Below are 20045 nucleotides of genomic sequence, written 5' to 3'. Positions count from 1 at the left end.
AGATTAGTTAAAGTGAGAGTGATAATTATTTAATATAAAATATATCTAATTTAGTATTCCTGTATCAATGACCATAGTTGTCGAAGTGCTATATGTAAATAAAAAAGAACTTATACGGCAGATTAAGTTTATAACGTTTGGAACACGATTACAGAAGATCTTTTTATTCTTCTTTTAGAAGAATAAAAAGATCTTCTGTAATCGTGTTCGTTCGTTGTAAATAGAAGAAGATTCTTTTAATTATTATGTTTCTTTTTTTTGTGATAACAGGTCATATTTTTAATAATATTAGTTTCAGAACAGTCTCAAATCATTGAATTTGATGTATATATTCACTACCTTGGTTGTAATAAAACATTATACACTTCTTTTTGTTGGAAAGTGTCATACTAATGCGAAGGTCTCCTGAAATTATTGTTACGTAATAAAAAACCTTCACGAATTTTAATTTGTTGTACACAGAGTTGAGTGCTTTGTTTTCTTTTTAATACGTTGGAATTCTGATTTGTTAATATTTGAAAAGCATTGTTCTAAATTGATACAATTTCTATATTTTATGATGTCACAAAAAATTCAACACCTAGAAGGACAAATATTTTTTTAAATATTTATTTATGAAAGTATAAATATAATATTCTTATTATTTGATAATATTTTAAACAAATTTACATCGTCATTTACGTCAAAAAATTAATAATGAGTGGCCCCTCTTCGTTTTCTATACACTTAGTTACTCTATGGGGCAATGATCGAATTAAGGGATTTATATCATTTTGCGGAATACTCATCCAGATTTTTCTTTCGTGCCTACAATCACTCCTTTTGCGAAGTCGCTTAAATGACGAAATGGCGAAATTACTGCGAACTCTTGGCATTTTAAATTTGTTGGGTAATTAAAAAAAATTCAAAATGATTAAAGATTACAAATAAACTAAAGTAAAATACACACAAATAAACTTTATCTTTTTTGATTTTGCAAAAAAAAATAAAAAAAACTTCAGTAAAAGAAAAGATCGAGAGGTAAAAACTGTATCACATATATTTTTAGATAAAACTTACCAAGAAATACTTTTGATACAAATAAATATCCGAATACAAAGCATTTTTTTTGCCATCAGTATACATACATACATAGTTTTCTTTCGTATTTTTTCTCTACTTTCGTTTAGCATCTGCTTATCGTTAAATTTATCCTGAGAATTATAAAATATCGATGACATTGATAATATTTCCGGCTTAGTGAAGGAAAAATATACGTTTTTAATCTTTGATTGTTATCTTAATGACTAGGTAAATAGGTACAAACCGTGGTTTGACCGTTTCTGTTTGGTTAGGAGCGGTCTTTGCTCAACACATATTTAAAAGTTATCTATGACAATTAACACATGCAATGTATCTATATGTAAACTATACTGGCATGCTTTTTTAATACAAAAAGATTGCCAGCTTAGAACAAAGTCTTATTAATCACGATTGCCTTTTACTTTGCAATAAATATTATGAAATATAGATGGTTCGATTCTTTCACAGCAATCGCTAAGTTTGAGATTTCTTCTATAGTTTCATAAATGTCATACTATGTCTGGTGATTGAAGTAAGTTGCTAACTTTGGCAACCATTTGCAGAATTAGATGCATTATTTGCAAATGCATAATAAAATCAAATGAGTTTATTTGATGTAGTATTCCTTTACCTTTAGCTCTAGCTTTTTGTCTTCAACTGTCTCTTCAATGGCGTCTATAATTGCTTCAAGCTGATCTTTGACCACAGCAACTGCCTGAGCACGACAAGCCCAACACGTTTCAGATAATGATTTCAAAGTTTTTTTTATAAAACTTTTTATTAAATACTCGTACATATATTTTAAATACACTTTCTTCTATATATCCTATATAGAACATTTATCTTAAAATTTGTTTGTTTTTTTTTTTCTCCTAAACTTTCTTCTCAAAATTTTATTTTCTTTCGTGGTTCATTATCTTTTTTGATTTATTTAGTAGAGTAAAAAAAATTCACTCCAGGTATGATGTGTTGACCTCTTGACGTAAATAGTGTAACTGTATTTTTAATAATCCGAGACTTGGATGCTTTTAACGATTGGTATTTTTCCATTTGTTATTAATCGTCTGGTCAACAACTTTTTTCGCACGTAAAATGAATGTCTAATTTTTGACTTGAAGATTTTCGACTTTTTTTGGTACTTTTTAACGTCATTCAGAGTTTCGGACGTTCCAACGGTTTTTATTAATTCTTGATATACATACATTAGTCTTTATTATGTAACTTTTAAATTCACGTCAAAACATTGAATTAATTTATCATTCTTTGCTTGTCTACTGAAAATACCTAATTTGTTTTTACTATTTATTTTTTATCTATATCTAGAAATAAACAGAAAATGCGAGCTGCGTAATGTCTGATCTAGAAGTACCCCTAAGAATGCACTTGGTTCATGTGTGAATGTATATCATTCGTTTACAGTAAAGGGCCGCAGCTCAGCGGCAAGATACTGTATTTGTAAGTCAGAGCACGAGTCGATTCTCGACACCAACAATGACATCCAGCCGTTCCCCGTGCTTCGAAGGGCACGTTAAACGTTGATTCAGACCAACCGTCACGGGAGAATCAGATCACAGTCAAATCACCGTCAAGTCAATGGGCAACCTTTCACACACACACAGGCAGATCCCGCCAGTCTACTTCAGCATTCAGGTCGATCAAGATGCCTGACAGAAAATCATTACAAAATAGCATTACTTTTGGAAGAAGTTAGGCCTCATCGAGAGTGGGTACGCAAAATATTTTTGTCGAGGAAAGAACGGGATGTCGCAAAATTGTACCCACAACTAGTGGACAACGACACAAAATTTGTACAGTACTTTCGTATGTCGCGTTGTGATTTCCTTAATTTGCTGTATATGATTAAAGACGACATAACAACGATGGACGCTTACTATAGAAAAGCAGTAACTGGAGCCGAAAAACTTATTAATAGTTACCAGTCAAATAATTTTTCGTCCTCTATTGTTAACAAAAACGACGAAAATATGATACAACAACTGAAAACAGGTGACTGACTGACTGTATCCTATTCATACCAACCCGGCAGTCCGGTCCAGTCAAGATCAAGTCAGTCTTGATCGCTGGCGGAGCGACAGGACGGCAGTGGTCTTGACTGTACCGTCTCTGACTGTGATGTGACATGTGACTGATGTTGGTCTCAATCATGATACATAGGCTGAATCAACCTTAAGCGTGCGTCCATAACTAGGCGCCGACCCTCGCTCGGGCCATGGGATGGTATCATTTAATCGATTTTCGGTAAAATAAATGCATTACTTCAAATGCAAGCGTTCACCGTCAGTGCTACGCTCTAGGCGAGGAGACGGTGCGATGGTCTCCATTATGAACGCACCCTAATAAGTCGTCGGTGCCCCGATAGTTGAAACAGGGTTAAAGATGCAAATGACGCCGGAACTTTTCCGAAAGGCACTCCCTTTCAAAAATCCATACCATATTATTATTATTATTCTTTTACAAGGGGTAAAAGCCTGTTTAATGGTGCAATAACAAAAAAATTGCAATCGTTCGAGATTTGGACTCGAACTTTGGTATTTGGAAAAAGGAATGGTGCGAATATAATATTTATTAGAAAACGTTTTTGATGTGTTTGAAAAAGTGAAAAGAGAATCAAGTCAATCATTTACTTCAGAAGGTAGAAGTACACCAAGTTTCAGAATGTGAGAAAAAAATTAACACCAAGAAAATTATTGGCAGCAGTTGCATGGAATTATGTATTAGAGGCTGAGAAATCGTCAACAAATTTATTTTGATTAAAGACGGAGAAGAATAACTTTAAATTCTTAGTTGGTTAAAATTACATAACACGTTTAGGCGGAAAAATTTTAGCTTAAAAAATATCCGATTTCTGCTCAAATGTATCTTTAATAAAGACACTGCTGTGTTTTTGTTTTGGAATGCGAAAAAATCAGTTTTAATTAAATTACCTTAATCGAATAATTATTCAAATAAAACCAATTAAGTATCTCTAATTAATATATTAAACTCGTACGGAATGTCAGCTAGTGTTTATTTCTATCATCTCTTAGTGAGATACTGACCTCGGCGGTTTTTTCTCGATCTACTCCAAATACGATCAGTAATAACGTCAATTGTTTCATAAAATCGTTTTTTCATTTGGACGTGAAATGACAGATGACACGACTTTTGCGTAAACGACGACCGTGTAAAAGTGGACTGTTTGAAACAAACAAGCACTTGGTTATGTTTATTCAATAAGGATAATGTCGTTTTAAATCGCTCCGCTTTGTATACACTCATTTCTGTCTTTTATGAATACCTACGTGTTCTTTTTGAGGAAACATTTTTAGTAGTGTACATCCCGGAACATCGACTTTCTACGTAAACGTTGGCCCTGTACGCTTGATTATCGGAAATTATAGAGTCTTGTGGTTGTACTAGGTTGCAGGTGTTTTGAAATAAGTAAAGTTTAATAGCAGATATCATCTTTAAAGACATCTCATACAACTATTAAAGCAAAATTATATACCATATTTAAAATAATCCTCGCTTTAAAGAGTTTATTTTTTATTTTCTTTTATGTCGAGTAGATTTTAGCAAAAATAAGATTGTATTTTGTTAAAATTCCGAATTGTTGTATTAGCATAATTTCAAATATTTCTGGTTCTTGTCATACTGTGATCCTATTAAAGGAAATGTTGGTTTGAGATGGAAATATTTTGCAATATAAGTTAAAAGGTTTATAGATTCTGAATCTGTTTTCTTGTGTCATGTCACAAGTTAAATATTGTACCACATTAAATTGATTGTAATTAAAATTAATTTTTTGACTGGCTAAAATTTGACGCTTCGATGTCCACTCTAGAAATCGTTTTTAAAAATATTATTACCTAAATTATGTATTAAATAATAATTCGTTTTTGCCTTAGACCATTAAAACTTATAGACACGCCTTGTACCAAATCGTTGAAGCAAACACCTTCTGCGCAAGTGACGTCACAATATGGCAAGAACTCTAACGTTAGATTGGATTTTTCGAAAAGCCCTAATAAAACTACCTAATTTTTGATGAACTTTAATAAAACTGCAATATTTTGTAAAATATATGGGAGATAAATTATTTATCAAAGGAATCAATGAATATTTTTGAATTAAAGTAATTTTGTAAAAATAAATGTTTAATTTGAAAGTGTACCTACCTCTTCTTGTTTGATAATGAAAAATAAATTTAAAGGATAGAAATTTTACTTGTGGATGGAAGTTTCATTTTAGGGGAAAAATTATGAATATAAAAATATATATTGACCACAAAATAAAATAGATTTGTTAACTTACTTTTAAGTCTATTGACATTGTTATTGAAGTTCTTACTTTTATTACAATAATGAAAATAAATTATCTTTATTAGCTTTTTATATTATTTCCTTAAGATGTTCTAGTAAAGATTTTATTGATTTTAACAAGCCTTGTATTTTGTTGTTGCAACATTTTGATTTGTTTGTTTTTCTTTTGAAATAATTTGTTTACTACCACTTTATATTCTTGATCTCTGTTAGATGATTCTTGTTCAATAAAGTCACCGAGATAATGTCTTCGCTTTTTCAATGAAGGATCTTTCTAAGGTAGTTTCCTCTAGAATTTCTACTTGAGTCTTTATGGTAGTAGATTCACTCGTTGTTATATTTATATTTTCACTTTTAGAGCCTGTTGTTTTGTCTGAGACAGTTTCTTTTTTTACTAAAAATTTTCTAGTTTTAACTTGCTTAGGTAAACGGTTTGGAAAATCGAAAATGCTGGGTACAGTATCTTTTTTGAACTCCATCCGCTAGAAATAAACGAATCCGCCGTGAAATGCTTGGAGCAAATTTTAGAACTATTTGATGGTTTAAAATTTTCACGGTGCATCGCTATAATCCATTTTTTTGCAATGATGAATCTTTAGGAAATCTAAAACAATTTATTTACTTTATCCTTCAGTTTTCAAAGTAATTATAAAATAAAAATTATACAAGACTCTCATACCTGTGTGTCTATTTTAAACACTTTGGATGCTAAATGGGTGCTAAATTTCTGGTAGGTTTTCCAAGTTTAATTTATGAATTTTTTTACCCATTAAATGATATATCTGTCCCTTTTTGTATCGTTGCGTACAATTAAATGCACTGAAAGATAATATGATAATTTAAAAAAAAATAATGTATTGAAAAAGTTTTAAATTGGAACTTAACACTTATAAAAAGTTTGCAAATACCTCTATACACTTCTAGTTTTTAACGTTCTCTGCAATAAACTGACATCACGCATAGCTGCGCAAAGCAATTTATGTTTGCTTCACTCTTCGAAACGGCGGGTCTATAAGCTTTAATGGTCTAAGGTTTTTACCGACAAAATTGAGGTTATGTCTTCTCAAAAAATTGAAAGTTGACTTACTTGTAACTTGGCCGCAGTATCATAGGCAACAGCCATGCATGGCTGGAAAGATATGAGGGTGGATTTTATTCCCTATGGAACTTCAAAATTATGATTGTTATATGTGTTTCTGCATTGTTTGTAAGTGTTTATACGTTTGTGTGTGGGTAAAAGTTCGTGTATTGTGTTTGTGTGTTGCAGGTGTATTGTGTATGTTTGACGTCGTGTGTCTCGGAGTTTCTTAATCCGCAATTGTTGGTATATTCTTGTTGTTGACTTTTTCTTTTAGTATTGACAACCAATTCTACATTCGCTGATGGGTTTGCTACACATTTTTCTTCATTGGTTTATAAAAAATATACCCATCACCCCAATCATGGCTCGAGTTGGTTTCTAAGCCGGCGTCTTGTAATAATGAATTGGTTTTTAGGCTTTTTGCTGTTATCTGAACTTACGTCTTCCTGATATTTTGTCTGCAGCTATTGTAGATATGAAAGGTGATGCAGATACAGATTTTGATATCATTTACGGTTTTATTATTACTCATTACTGTCACTTTCGGTATGATTTTACTATTTGAAATTTTCTGTCAAATATTAGTTTTACGCTGTATTTCATCGTTCTTCTTCTGGCAGTATTTTGCATGTGAGATTATTGCTTTTTATATAAGACTTTTTCTAAATAACTGATTATAAAAAGCTTTTAAACTTACGAAATGTTTTATATTAGCTGTAACCATGGCAAATTTATCTAAACAGTTTATAAAATATTGATTTAATTACATTTTACGAGTTTACTTGAATATATTTATGGTAATATAAATAAAGAAAAATAAGATAACTATAAATGTTAAATTTTAATAAATTACATAACTGTTTACGTGTAAATTAATTGTGTTTATAATTTCTGTATGCGTATTCATATCACAATAATTTGTGTAACTTACATACTTTTCTTTTGTTACAGTCGAGTGAAAAAGACCTCGAAGTAGCAGATTTATGGAAAAAACGTGGAAAGACTGTACGATCTCCTTCACCGCATAATGCATTCAAGAGATGGCGTATAAAGACTAATCTAAAAGCAGCAGAATCAAAAAATGGAATCGATGGATCCAAGTTGGCAATCAACTCCAAGGAAAGAACTGAAGAAGACATGTCGTTGCTCAAATTTTTGGCCATTGTAAGTATTTCTATTATTTCTTTATTTCTGTACATTATCAAATTTTACTTATAACTGGTATTCTCTACTAATTATTAACTATCAATCAAACTCACTGAAATAGTAGGCTGAATCTTACCTTTATATAAGAAACCAAAGTTTTGCATATGGCATATGACTAACTACAAACGTCTTTACTCACAATCGGTTAGTAATATGTGGCTATCATGTGTTACTTTTCTTACCTGCAAATGTAACTCTCGTTTATATAAATGTCAGAATAATTTATCTTTTTTCTTTTTCAACGTTATGTTGTCGACATAGTCTTGGCTTACTTCATTCGGATGCTACGCGTGCAAAGGTTTCTCCCTTCAGATGTTCATTCCTCCTTTTATTGTGATTTAAAGTTTAAGTAAAAATGTTCTTTCTTTTAAACTTAATTATTATTAATATATTGTAAGTAGCAGGATGCATACCTGGGGAACTCATTCCAGCTTCTTGCTCATTCTTTAACCCCGGTTATAGCGCTTGCTACTTCTTCGATGATTCGACACTTCCTCGCTCGTTATATAATTTCATACATAGTCTTATTATTTTGAAACTATATCCAATCCCGTTAATTTTCTTACGTTTTCTATATACTTTATTCCGTTATTGAAACTTAATCACTCTATGTTGGAAGTATTTGAGCTGTGGTGGTATCTTCGAATTCTGAAATTATCGTGAACGATACACGCTATCAACGAGGAGGGTTTTAGGGAAGGTTCCATGATACTGTTGACATGATAATCAGCAATGTCCAAAAACTTTATTAATTAGTTTGGTAATTTCTTTGATTTTCTTGTGATTATCATTTCTCCTTATTAATAAATTTATTTTAATCATAAACTGAATACTCTTCTACATTGTACATCTAAGTGATCTTATCCAGAACTAGATTTCATAAATATTAGTGAATAATATATACCTTCTTACAGAATGTAATCGAAACAGAACGTTTGTATGTAACAATTTTGATTATATAATAAATAATCAATACTATCGTTTTCCTTGTACCCGTTGTTGTTTTACAACATAAACAATCCAAAGGTATGTTAAAAACATGTTTTTACTGTTAACCAGCGTCAATTGTTGCAGCGAGATACGCAGATTTTATACGAAAACAAATTATTCAAAGTTTTTCACTTTCTCACGGTAACAGTTGTCAACAGAAGTAGTCGTCCTTGGTAATTTTTATAAATCGAATGGTAATATTATTGATTTCACGCCTACGTGTGTCTACTATTTCTTAATGCTAATCAGATTCCAGCTTTCAGTTTGATAAAAAACCGTATAGGAAGCGTCCCCTGAATAGGAAGGAAGACATTTATTATTTCGCGCAATTACAATATCTCCGACATAAGAAAACGAAAAATTCAGTGTAATTAATAAAGTACGCTCCTTTAAAATGAGCAAAGGAAATTTAAATCTGTTAAAATTTAGATTAAGTATCACCGTCTTCCTAAGTTTGCATCAAGGTAAAAGACACACAAAACTTTTATGAGTTTTAGTTTATAAAAGATATGTTTTAGAAAGAACAATTTTAATATTATCTGATTGATAATAATACTAAGTTCATTCATCATCAATTCAAAAAATTGCTCAAAATCTTGCAGTTGCGTTAAAAATGAGATGCAATGTTCCGATTATTGCATTGCTTGTGTGGGGAAATCATGTCAATATTGAAATAGAATTTGATAAATGTGAGGAAACTCCAGAAAAAGAAATAGATTTTGGAATTGAAAGGTGATAATGACGAAGCCGAATCACATGAAGAAATTCAACATATTAATAAAAGGCTTTGATTAATTGTACGGTTGTATCTTATAAAATTGTTTAATTTCTTATTTTGGCCAAAATTAAAATTGTATAAAATATTTAATTTTTTGCACTTAAATAGTTTAAAAAATCACTTAATAAGTAATCGATCTGGGATTTATTAAATTAATTTAAAATTTGTACAGTTAACATTGATATTGTATTGCTAAAAACAAAAAAAAAAAAGGAAAAATGACGTAATTTTGCAACTGAAGATTAATTTAAACGTAAAAACATGAACATCGCTTTTAACAGTATCATTTTTTTAAGTTTTAACTCATGGGACGACAGTTTAAAAAAGATGATCAAAATTGGTCCACCAGAAGCGGAAATAATTTAAATTTTTAAGCGTGGTCGCTATTTTGGACGCGTGATTTCATTTTTGAGATGGCTGAAATTGTGTCTGTAGTTTTAAAGTTTTAAATCAACATTTTAACCTGGTTTTAACGAAGAAAAAAATGTGAAAAATATATCTACTAAGTACTTAGCACAATAAGTATTTATGTAAAAAACATTGATTTTTGACCCTTTTTAACGGTTTTTGCTAATTTTGCAATAATTATAATTTTTTTCAATTTTGCATCAATTCTATCTTATAGGAAATTTAATTACAAAACTTTTTTATCGTAACAAAATTTTTCTAACCATCATAGATGTCGAGATATTGCAACGAAAGGGAGAAAAAAAAATTGAATTTTTCCAATTTTTTTCACAAATGATATAATAAAAAAATTAGCTCACCTGTTGAAGTACCTGTACTGTTTTTATTAATCTAATTTATTGTCTGTATTTATTATCAAAGGTTCTACATTTAACACATTTACAAGTTTATTAGAATCTTTATATATTTATTACATTTTTACACTTATCACTAAGAACTAGAACACAACTACTTTAATTTATATCATTTATTTACAATATTTATTTCGGACTAAAAACTGGACTTCATATTCAAAACTAACTTTAACTTAAATAAAAGGTTCCTCTATATTTATACTAAACAACCGTTAGACTAGAATTCCGGCGATTCCCTTCGAACAGACGGGAAGGTCACCCGGACTGGTTTTCATTAGACCTTCTTCTGGAAACTTGGAATCGTAGGAGACCCGTCAGGTATTACCTGGAGTTTCTGCCGGCTGGTGTATGATCTAGAAAAGACTTGAATGGAATAGAATTAGAAATATAATGTTTACAGTTTTATGAGTCATATTTATCGTAACAATATATTGAATCGATTAAAATAAAAAAAAAACAGAATCATATACAAGTGGCTAATACAAAATAGATTTTCGGAGCAGCTGTTCTAAAGAGTTGCTTTGTGCTGCAAAAATATCGTTCTCTTAGCTTCCTCAGCCAAGATATTCGTCCTGTTCCCATACTCTGGTTGATCAATTTTGTATATAAACAAATTTTGATTTCGTTTTTAAATTGTCATTTTAAGGAGGCTACAGACACGCATGCAAGCTTGTCCAGCATGCTTGTTCAATCTTTTTGTACAAGTACGCTTAAGTGCCTGTAGGGAAATGTGGTGCAAGCTTTGTGATTGTACAAGCGGCTTGAGAATTGAAAGGATCTTAATTATGCATGCTTGAATTAAAACGGTACGTGTGTACCCAAGATTTTCAAGCTTGAAGAAGTTGGCGTCCGTTGTGTTGCTTTGTAACAAAGCAAAGAGGCATACAGCGTACAAAGTATTATTAGAAAACTATAGGTTAATTGATGTTAATACCGACAAGGATGCAGTTGTTAAAAAAATAAACTCCTTCCGGAGTAATTATAAAAGAGAAAAGAAAAAAGTTGAAGATGCGGATCCCTCAGGAATGAAATGGGTCAGTTGACTCCGTCCCTTCGTATTCGTGGTGAAAATAACAATAGATATTCTACAGATTATCCTTCACCTCAACATTAAATACTCATTACTCCCATGTCCCGTCAACCTTTCCTAAATCTCCGATACATTATGAAACCCTTTCTCCAGTAATAACATACTAATGACAGTAATAACAATTCCAATCAGTCTATCTCGACCTATATCTCTAATTTTAGCGATGCAAAATGTTATTTTCTAATATGTAGTTTATTAGGTATATATAATATGTACCTACTTTTTGTATGTTCATTAAAAAATTAATAAATAACTGAGTTAAAATAGTCGTATTACTCACCTTCAAATACCTGCTTCTTAGCATCTTGTAAATGACATGGCAGGTTTCAGGAACTAAATAACTTAATGCTTATGGTGAAATAATAGTTGAATGCTTCAGGTCTTCATAACTCCTTCCAGTCACAAAAAATCGCAATGTTGCCGTTAATCTTTCATGTGGTGTTATCTCATGATCGTATCCTACTTTGGAATCAAAGGTGATACAAGAGATAAAAGGTTTAAATACGTCTGCTCATCCATTCTAAAATAATTGTGCCAGTCACGCGGATATCTTTTCAGCTCAATTAGTAAGTTAATGTGAGAGTAGATTTTCTTTTTCATCGACCATTGTTTACACCACACCGCATTTTTTTTTTTTTTTTATTCGAGATTTTCTTTTTTTCATAAGAACAAAAGCGGCCAAAGCGAGCGTATCGTCGTCCGAGCTCGACATATTTTATTAGACTACCTCTGTTTTAATCAAGCATGCTTGTACGTGTGGTGCTAAAGGCAAATTGTGCATAATTGTACAAGAATATTGAACAAGCATGCTGGACAAGCTTGCAGTTGTATCTGTAGCCGCCTAAAATATAAGGCAAGGCCAATGTGTGAATATAAAAAATACGTGATTCAGAGTAAACAATGGCTTTATTTATATTTATAACCGTAGCAAATAATCTATGGTTTTTGTTGAACACTGTCACCAAAACAATGTTGTTGTTTCTGTTAACTATTCGTCAAATGTATCTAATCATTATTCTTTTGTGATACGTACAAACTTGGTGCAGTTGCTAGGTAAGGTTTTTATCGGAAAACTAAGCTGTTGACTAACAACGCATTACGGATTGACGTCAATGCAAGAAGAAAGTATAATAATAAGAAGCGGCGGATATGAGATTTTAGACTATTTCGAGGAACACTCGTGATAATTATTTCATTAGTATATAATAAGCCTCGATGGAAATGTTTTATTAATTTTTAAATAAATAATCGTTTTGGGTCTTTAGCAAAGCAGTTATGATCCATACCGCGATGTATTCAGATCCTCTTTATTGGTATAAACTTGAGTTATTTGTGAAACCGATGCGATTTTTAAAAAAAGTACTAGTAAGTAATAACCACTATTAGCAATCAAGATCTGCTTTTTTAACTTTTAAATGATATAATTAAAAGTATATAATTAAATCATAAATTTAACAATTATACGATATGCACGCCTTGATCGTTTACTACATTCATAGCAAAATTTGTACGTAATAACTACACTTAAAAATAATTTATACGGTTTTTTTTTTTAATTTGTGCTATTTTATAACCCAGTAAAACGAGAAGCTTTAATAAAAATAATTGTTCTACGTTAGTAAAGGTCATGAATTTCCTACGCAAATTTGTTTTACGCATATATACCTCATCAGACTTTTGCAATTCCCCTGATTTTTAAAACCAAGTATCATCTACACTATTCAACTAATTTAGTATTTTTTTTCAAGATTTTAAATTATATTAACCGGCAGTTTGTTTATTGATCTGAAAGAACTTCCATTAGTCCAAGAACCATTAATTTATCTAGAAACTAGTGTTCATACTAAAGTTGCGTTACTGTTTTTAACACATTTTTATTAACTTGCTTCTGCCTGTCGTTCTGATTTTAAACTGAGTTTAATGAGTTCGATAAAGACGGGTTGACACGATCCAAGAATGCTTGGATTCCAACTTGGACCAGGTTTACTTGTACAAGTGTACTTGTACCAAGTTGGTTGCCACGGTTAAATGACTTAGATGTCAAATAACCATTGTAAAGATGGCGGAAATGGTTGTGGAAGGTGTTCTAGAGCTTGAAATCCAGAAAAAAGGAATAAAAAAGAAAAAATTCCACACTTCTAGCATCCTTATTTTTATATTCCTTCATCCGTAGATTCCATAATGCTGCCTCAGGTTTGTATAACTCCATGAATGTAACACTCTCCCTTTCAGACCATTTTCTTTTTGTGTTTACTTCTCGTTTTGTATTTTTCGACACCGACCCATTTTAATTTTACGATACCACACTACTTGGATCCAAGGAAGCTGGCCAGCGTCCTACTTAACTTGGATAGAACCTGTTAATACCAGTGTACGTGGATGAACAGGTGACACGATCTAAGTAGCTTCCAATTGTTGCGCTCGCAACGTCCAAGCAGATTCTATTGCAAAAACTTAACATTTTAAACAGCGCAAAATTCGATTACAATTCTGTTTTGTTTTATATTTTAGAAAAATAATTGAATGGATTAATTTCTCGGAGATCCATATTCAATCTCAATACAGATTCATAATTATATACAAATTGTTCTAAAAAGTGTAGGAAGTATCACCGAGAATATTCATACAATAATAGTTCATTCATACTATTGAGAGCGCAGTAAAGTTCTTTTTATGTAATTACTTCCATCGTTTTCGTGATATTTCCACTGATCGTCTTCCTATTGATAAACCATCTCTCTCTGTCTTTCTCGTAGAACATCAAGGACTGGGTAAAAAAAGAAGTGTAGAATGGAACAATCATATAAGACGAATGACAACAAATAGAGTAGCAATGAAGTTGTTGGTTATTATTCATGAATCGATTATATATTTCATACGACCCACTTTTTGTTTTGAATTGTATTTTTATAGAAATTTAAATTTACTATCACATTTTTTAGAAAATTTCTCTTTTTTTTAATTCTAAATAGAATAACTTTAATTCTTTTCGCTTATTTCTTTTATTTTATGTGAAAGTAATAGTTTATATAAATAGCATTTAAGAGATAAAGTTAACGTTTACTTTAATATAACAAAAATGTGGATATTAATATTATGGAAGAAGAGAATCATATTTTTTTTATTTAAAATGAATATGTGATAAGTGATCATTAAATATTACAATCTCAGTTTTACACAATACAAGGCATTATGCGAAAGAACAAAAAAAAATAATTTCTTTTTCAATTTTTTTAATTAAAAAAAAAATATTGTTCTTCCAAGACACTGCACCGACTGAAGAGACCGTTATGAGCATTATTATGGCAAAAATTGATGAGTTGCAGAGCTTCCATAATTGTATTATTCGGACAAAAGATTTTTTTTTACAAAAACCTGTTTTTCATTTCAAATTAGGTTACTTATCACACCGCCTAGTAGTTATTTTATCTGATAAATTACACAACACGCTTTTGTTAAAAAATATTAAAAATTTTGTTGAAATCATGTTGTAGGTGACTCTTATTTCCGTCTTTTAAAATAAATCTTGACGCAAATCTACCGCTAAAGTGATTTTAATGATTTTTTCCTTATTTCTGTCGTTCGAATTGATAATCGTTTCATTACTAATATCGTTTTTAAATATTCTTTTGACGTAGGTATCTACACGCAGTGAATTTATTTGTCAAGCGACCTTACGTGAAGGTGAAAGGTGTATTTTTTCTTATTATTCCTCGGTTCATATCGTTTATCGATGTGGAAGAATATATTAGTGGTTCTGACAGATACAAGTAGTGTAGATTCGTAGTCTCGTAGTACTTATTCTTAATACCGATAAAAATGTTTTTGGAACTTAAAAAAAGTAATACTTTGCAATACCACATAAGTATTCTTGCCCAATCAATTTTCAAAAACGACTTTACGAATTGGGGAGGCTGTTCATTCAGTTCAAGCATTTGCTAACAGAATGTGGAAAAAACATGTAGAAGATGCTGAATAGGCTAGATATTAATATGCTCCAAATATGATAATGATTAATTACAGATTGTTATAAAATCAATTGTGTATTATGTTTAGGATAAAAAAACGTATAGAAACACACAGATAAAAAGTAATTAAATCAATTAATATATTAACGTCCATTTGTCATATAAATAAAGGACCGAATATACAAAACTCTTACTATTATTGGTATAATAACCTGTACAGCTAAGAGTAGAGCAGTTTCTTAGAGGATAGACAAGCTATTTTAAATAATATAAATGACAATCCTGTGAGAATAAAAATATAACTTAAAAGGAACAAAACAAAAAGCCAAATTCTTGAAATAATATGTAAAATAGACAATATTACTAGACTACAAATAAAGAAATTAAAATTAAATTATGACTTGTAAGGAGTGGTAACTGATGGACTCAATAGTTAAATCACTTAATATATAAAAGTCAATAGAACTTAGTATACAAAATGGTTGGATAGAATAGGCACTTGGCGACAAATTCTTTTGAATTAACGTAGGCTAATTGGCACCTAAAATTATAATACGCCAACATATTTCATGCACCTCTATCTTTCTTAAAGATATAATCGTTGTTCACAACCAAATTTGTAAATTCGCTTCATAAAGTGTGGCATATTACGTTCCAAAAGGCAGAAATGCCATGTGATGTCTCGCTGGGAGCCAGTTCGTTCACAATACATGTTTCATTTTATATTTGGAGTTCATCAGACAATGACAGATCGAAAATAGACCCAAAGAGAAAGAAAAAAGTAGGATTTTTAAGCAAATTTCCCACTCAAAAGAGTGTAAAAGTTACTTAGCGCCAGCTACCTTGGCTGGCAGAAAGTAGACATCACTGTATGTCTCTAAATTAACCACTTAAATATTTCTAAAATATTTAGTTATTTTGTATCACTATCTGACGAGGCCTAATAGGGCAAACATTGTCATAATGTAAAGGCGTTTGGGGAAAAAGGATAGGGCCTGCATGTCTTTTGGTGCCTCTAAATAATATGCCTTTTTATTTTTTTCCTCAATTTCATTGCTAAGTGGAAGCGTGTGTATGTATGTAGATACATATTACAATTTACACAACCTATTTTTTTTTATTAAATGTTTGTGTTCTAATTGGTCATTTACGTCAAACGGATGCCCTTGTACATTTTACCTGCAATATATTTTATCATATTGAATGAAAAACCATTATACGTATTTATGTACAATTAATGTTTCCATAAATTAATTCTTTAGGAGATATATTTAAATTTTATGCTGCCACATGATTTGGACACGTGAGATTACTGGAATTCTTTATCTTTATCGTGTATTCCAATACCATCGACTATGTTATGTACATTTATTTCTTTTTTCTTGCTGCCTTGCCTCTGGTGTCCCCATATTTTTGTAGTTTTTTCTATTCTTTTTTTATTGTATATACTACATAAGAGTAAACCGTACGTAATATATCATTAATTATGTTAACTTTAATTACATTTAATTTGTTTATAAACATGTCCTATTTTTAACCCAATTCTAAAAACTACTGTTAAATTTCCCCATTTTATTTTTGCGGGTAAAAGTTTTTAAAAAATAAACATATCTCTTATTTAATAAACACGTCTAGACTATCTTTTTGCGTACTCTGAACTCTGATATCGTTGGGGCATTGATAAAAATTTCCTTCATGAACAAATCCATTAGAGTGCATGCACCAGATACTTTCTATTTGTTAAGTGATTATGTATTCATGAATGAAATCGTGTCGATCGATTTGTGGTTTCTTGTCGTTGGCATGGATTTAATGATTCTTAAAGTTCGAGCTAAAAATAAAACAGCAGAAGCAGAAGTAGAAAATGCACACTATGCACTGTAGACACACATGTCTGGTGTTGAAATCACTTATATTTAAGCGTATTGATACACAAAATAATACAAACCTCCTAAGTTTTTGGCTCTTAAATTTCAAAACTAGTTGATTACAATATTGAAAAAATTTACTAACACACCTCAAAATTATACGATATGATGAGAAACAAACCACAATACTCTGTTTGTTATTATAAGAGAGTTTTTACAAGAGAAAAGGTTATGGTAAAAGGGAGACGTTTGAACAGAATTAAATTAGCCTTATTAGCATCCAACATCTAGAAGAGATATGAACTGCTAAAAATTAGTAGATTATAATCGTAACATCTGCTTATTACGTAAGCCTAAAAATATCCATAACCTTTTGTATTAATAGTTTACAAAATTCTCGTTTTCTTGATATTTCCATATAATTTTTAACGAATTCTTTTTGTTTGTTTCAGAACGCTTTAGATCTTAGTGCACCTGCCAGCGATGTACTGTTAAAAAGCCGCAGCAGTAATTGGTTCCAACTCAGTGGTCATCCCGATAGTTTAGCACCTGCCGGACCGGGAACCGTCTGGAAGAAACGATCTTCTAATTCTGATGACACTGAACGTATAGTATACGAAGAAGTATCCCAAGACCCCAATCTTTGCGATATTATTCCAAGATATTATAGAGAAGTTGAATATCAGGGCGAGAAGTTTATAGAATTGCAAGATTTACTGCATGGATTTCAAGTAAATATTTTTTTTTATAATAATTGCTTTAGTATTCTTCTAAACATATTGCGATGTAAGCTAATACATTATAACTATAACATTAACTGGTCACCCTCTGGTATTTGTGTTTTCAATATCTAATAATAATATTTTGTTTCAGGATCCTTATGTAGTTGACATTAAAATGGGCACTCGTACCTTCCTGGAATCGGAAGTCCAAAAGGTTATAGCTCGAGCTGATCTTTATCAAAAGATGATCGCCATAGATCCCCATGCACCTACTCCTGAGGAACACCAAGCTAAAGCGGTCACCAAACTCCGGTACATGCAATTTAGAGAACTTCAATCATCTACTTGTAGCCAAGGTTTCCGTTTGGAAGCTATGAAGTGTCGTGGATCCCCTCCGGTCACCGATCTGAAAAAAGTTAAGTCTAGGGACGAAGTTCATAACACTTTAGACATGTTCTTAGGCGGTAGAGAAGACGTACGACAAAGACTTTTAGCAAGACTGTGCGAGATTCGGTCTAAAATCGAAAGCTCTGAATATTTCACGACCAGAGAAGTTGTAGGAAGTAGCCTTTTTGTAATTTACGATGACACTAAAGTAGGCGTATGGTTAATAGACTTTGCCAAGACCAGCAAGCTACCAGAAGGAAAGACTGTCAACCACAGGACTCCTTGGGTACAAGGAAATCACGAAGAGGGGTTGCTCTATGGATTTGATAAACTTATTTCTGTAAGTATATATGTTACAAAAATAACAAATTTTTTATGATGTATGAATGTTTTATGAATCTTTATATAAACAAACGATCATTATAAGCTTCGATACATATTCCATATTTTTTATCGATGAATCCAGATTTGTATTTCAACCATATTCGCGTCGAATAAGAATATGGAGACGATCGAGAAATGTAGAACATATGAAATATGTCCAAGACGTCTACACATACAGAGGTGGTACAAGAATGGCATTGGCCGGAATAATTATGGGCGGCAGAACCGTTTCCATTTTTCCAAATTTCAATTATTATTTTAAAAATTTCATCATGATTATGCTCGTTGGCATGGCCACCATAATCCGCAGATCTCAATCCTACTGAACATATGTGGGACATGCTTCAAAGACGAACCACTACACTTATGGAATACAGTCACACCGCATTTCGCTTCTGGGAGCTTCTTACAACATAATGAGCAGATTTACCTCAAGTGAACATTAACAATATCATTTTGAGTATGACCGGTATAAATTGGCTCTAGAAAAAAAATAAATCTATATAAAAAAATTGGACTTTTCCGATATACATATATATATTTTCAAGTTCTGTTGCAATAAGATGGCTAACAGCATATTTTTTGTTACAGATTATAGAAAGCATTCAAAATCCGCATTCTAACAACCGGAAACATCATTTTACCAAGCCCGTGGCAGCTGTAAGAGTGAAATCTTGAACTTGATGGCTAGACAAATGTTCTTTCACATTGGCTCACTGGGCGTTCTTGATTGGGCACCTGAGTGGATTGTTTTTGCTGTTCCTGAGCCGGAAAAGCAAGTTATTCAGGGTAGCTTGAAACCCTGACCTGCGTGTCAACATATGTATGTGGATGTATCAGCCAAGAGTGGCGAGTGTATATTATGTTTTGTTGATGAAGTATTAAAAGAATTAAGTGATTTTTTGACTTTTTGATATTTTTTGTCAATTCTTAAATTTGTCTAGTCAATGTCCTGTAATTTCGTATTGTTTAGGTATTTATGATGTAGTTTTAGGAAATTTGTATAATCAAGATTTGTGTACTTGAGAAAACTGTAAATATCTGTATATACTGATTTTGTATTATTAAATTATAATTTTTTTAAATGTCTATGTACTTACATAATAAAAAAACCAACAAATAAAACGGGTTTTATTTTAGAAAAAATTATTGAGGATATCAAAGAAAATATTCCAACCCTAGCAACGGGTATACTGATTCGAAAATGCATGCTACGAGATTAGATTGAATTTAAATACTTTTTTATTCACATATAAGATTTTTTATAAGCTGTTTCACAATAAAAACAAGTTTTTTTTTTTATTTTTTCAATGTTAAAAGGAATGTAAGGTCTAGTAAGCACGAAAACGAAAACGACCCAGAACAC

General features: G+C 31.3%; 1 protein-coding gene across 5 annotated transcripts in view; it reads left to right on the top strand.

The window, feature by feature from the left end:
- Nucleotides 1-19797, top strand: part of IP3K1 (inositol-trisphosphate 3-kinase-like protein) — a 404655-nt gene extending 384858 nt beyond the window's left edge. For all 5 annotated transcript variants that reach the window (XM_072536989.1, XM_072536988.1, XM_072536991.1 and 2 more), the window contains 4 exons: nt 7417-7629; nt 17639-17917; nt 18060-18635; nt 19271-19797. In XM_072536989.1, the coding sequence (XP_072393090.1) occupies nt 7417-7629; nt 17639-17917; nt 18060-18635; nt 19271-19357 (1155 nt within the window). In that variant the 3' untranslated portion in view covers nt 19358-19797. The remainder of the gene's footprint in view (nt 1-7416; nt 7630-17638; nt 17918-18059; nt 18636-19270) is intronic.
- The last annotated feature ends 248 nt before the right edge of the window (nt 19798-20045 follow it).

Source organism: Diabrotica undecimpunctata, chromosome 7, assembly GCF_040954645.1.
Source record: "Diabrotica undecimpunctata isolate CICGRU chromosome 7, icDiaUnde3, whole genome shotgun sequence".
Lineage (NCBI taxonomy): Eukaryota > Metazoa > Arthropoda > Insecta > Coleoptera > Chrysomelidae > Diabrotica > Diabrotica undecimpunctata.
This window is presented reverse-complemented; position numbering and strand designations above follow the sequence as displayed.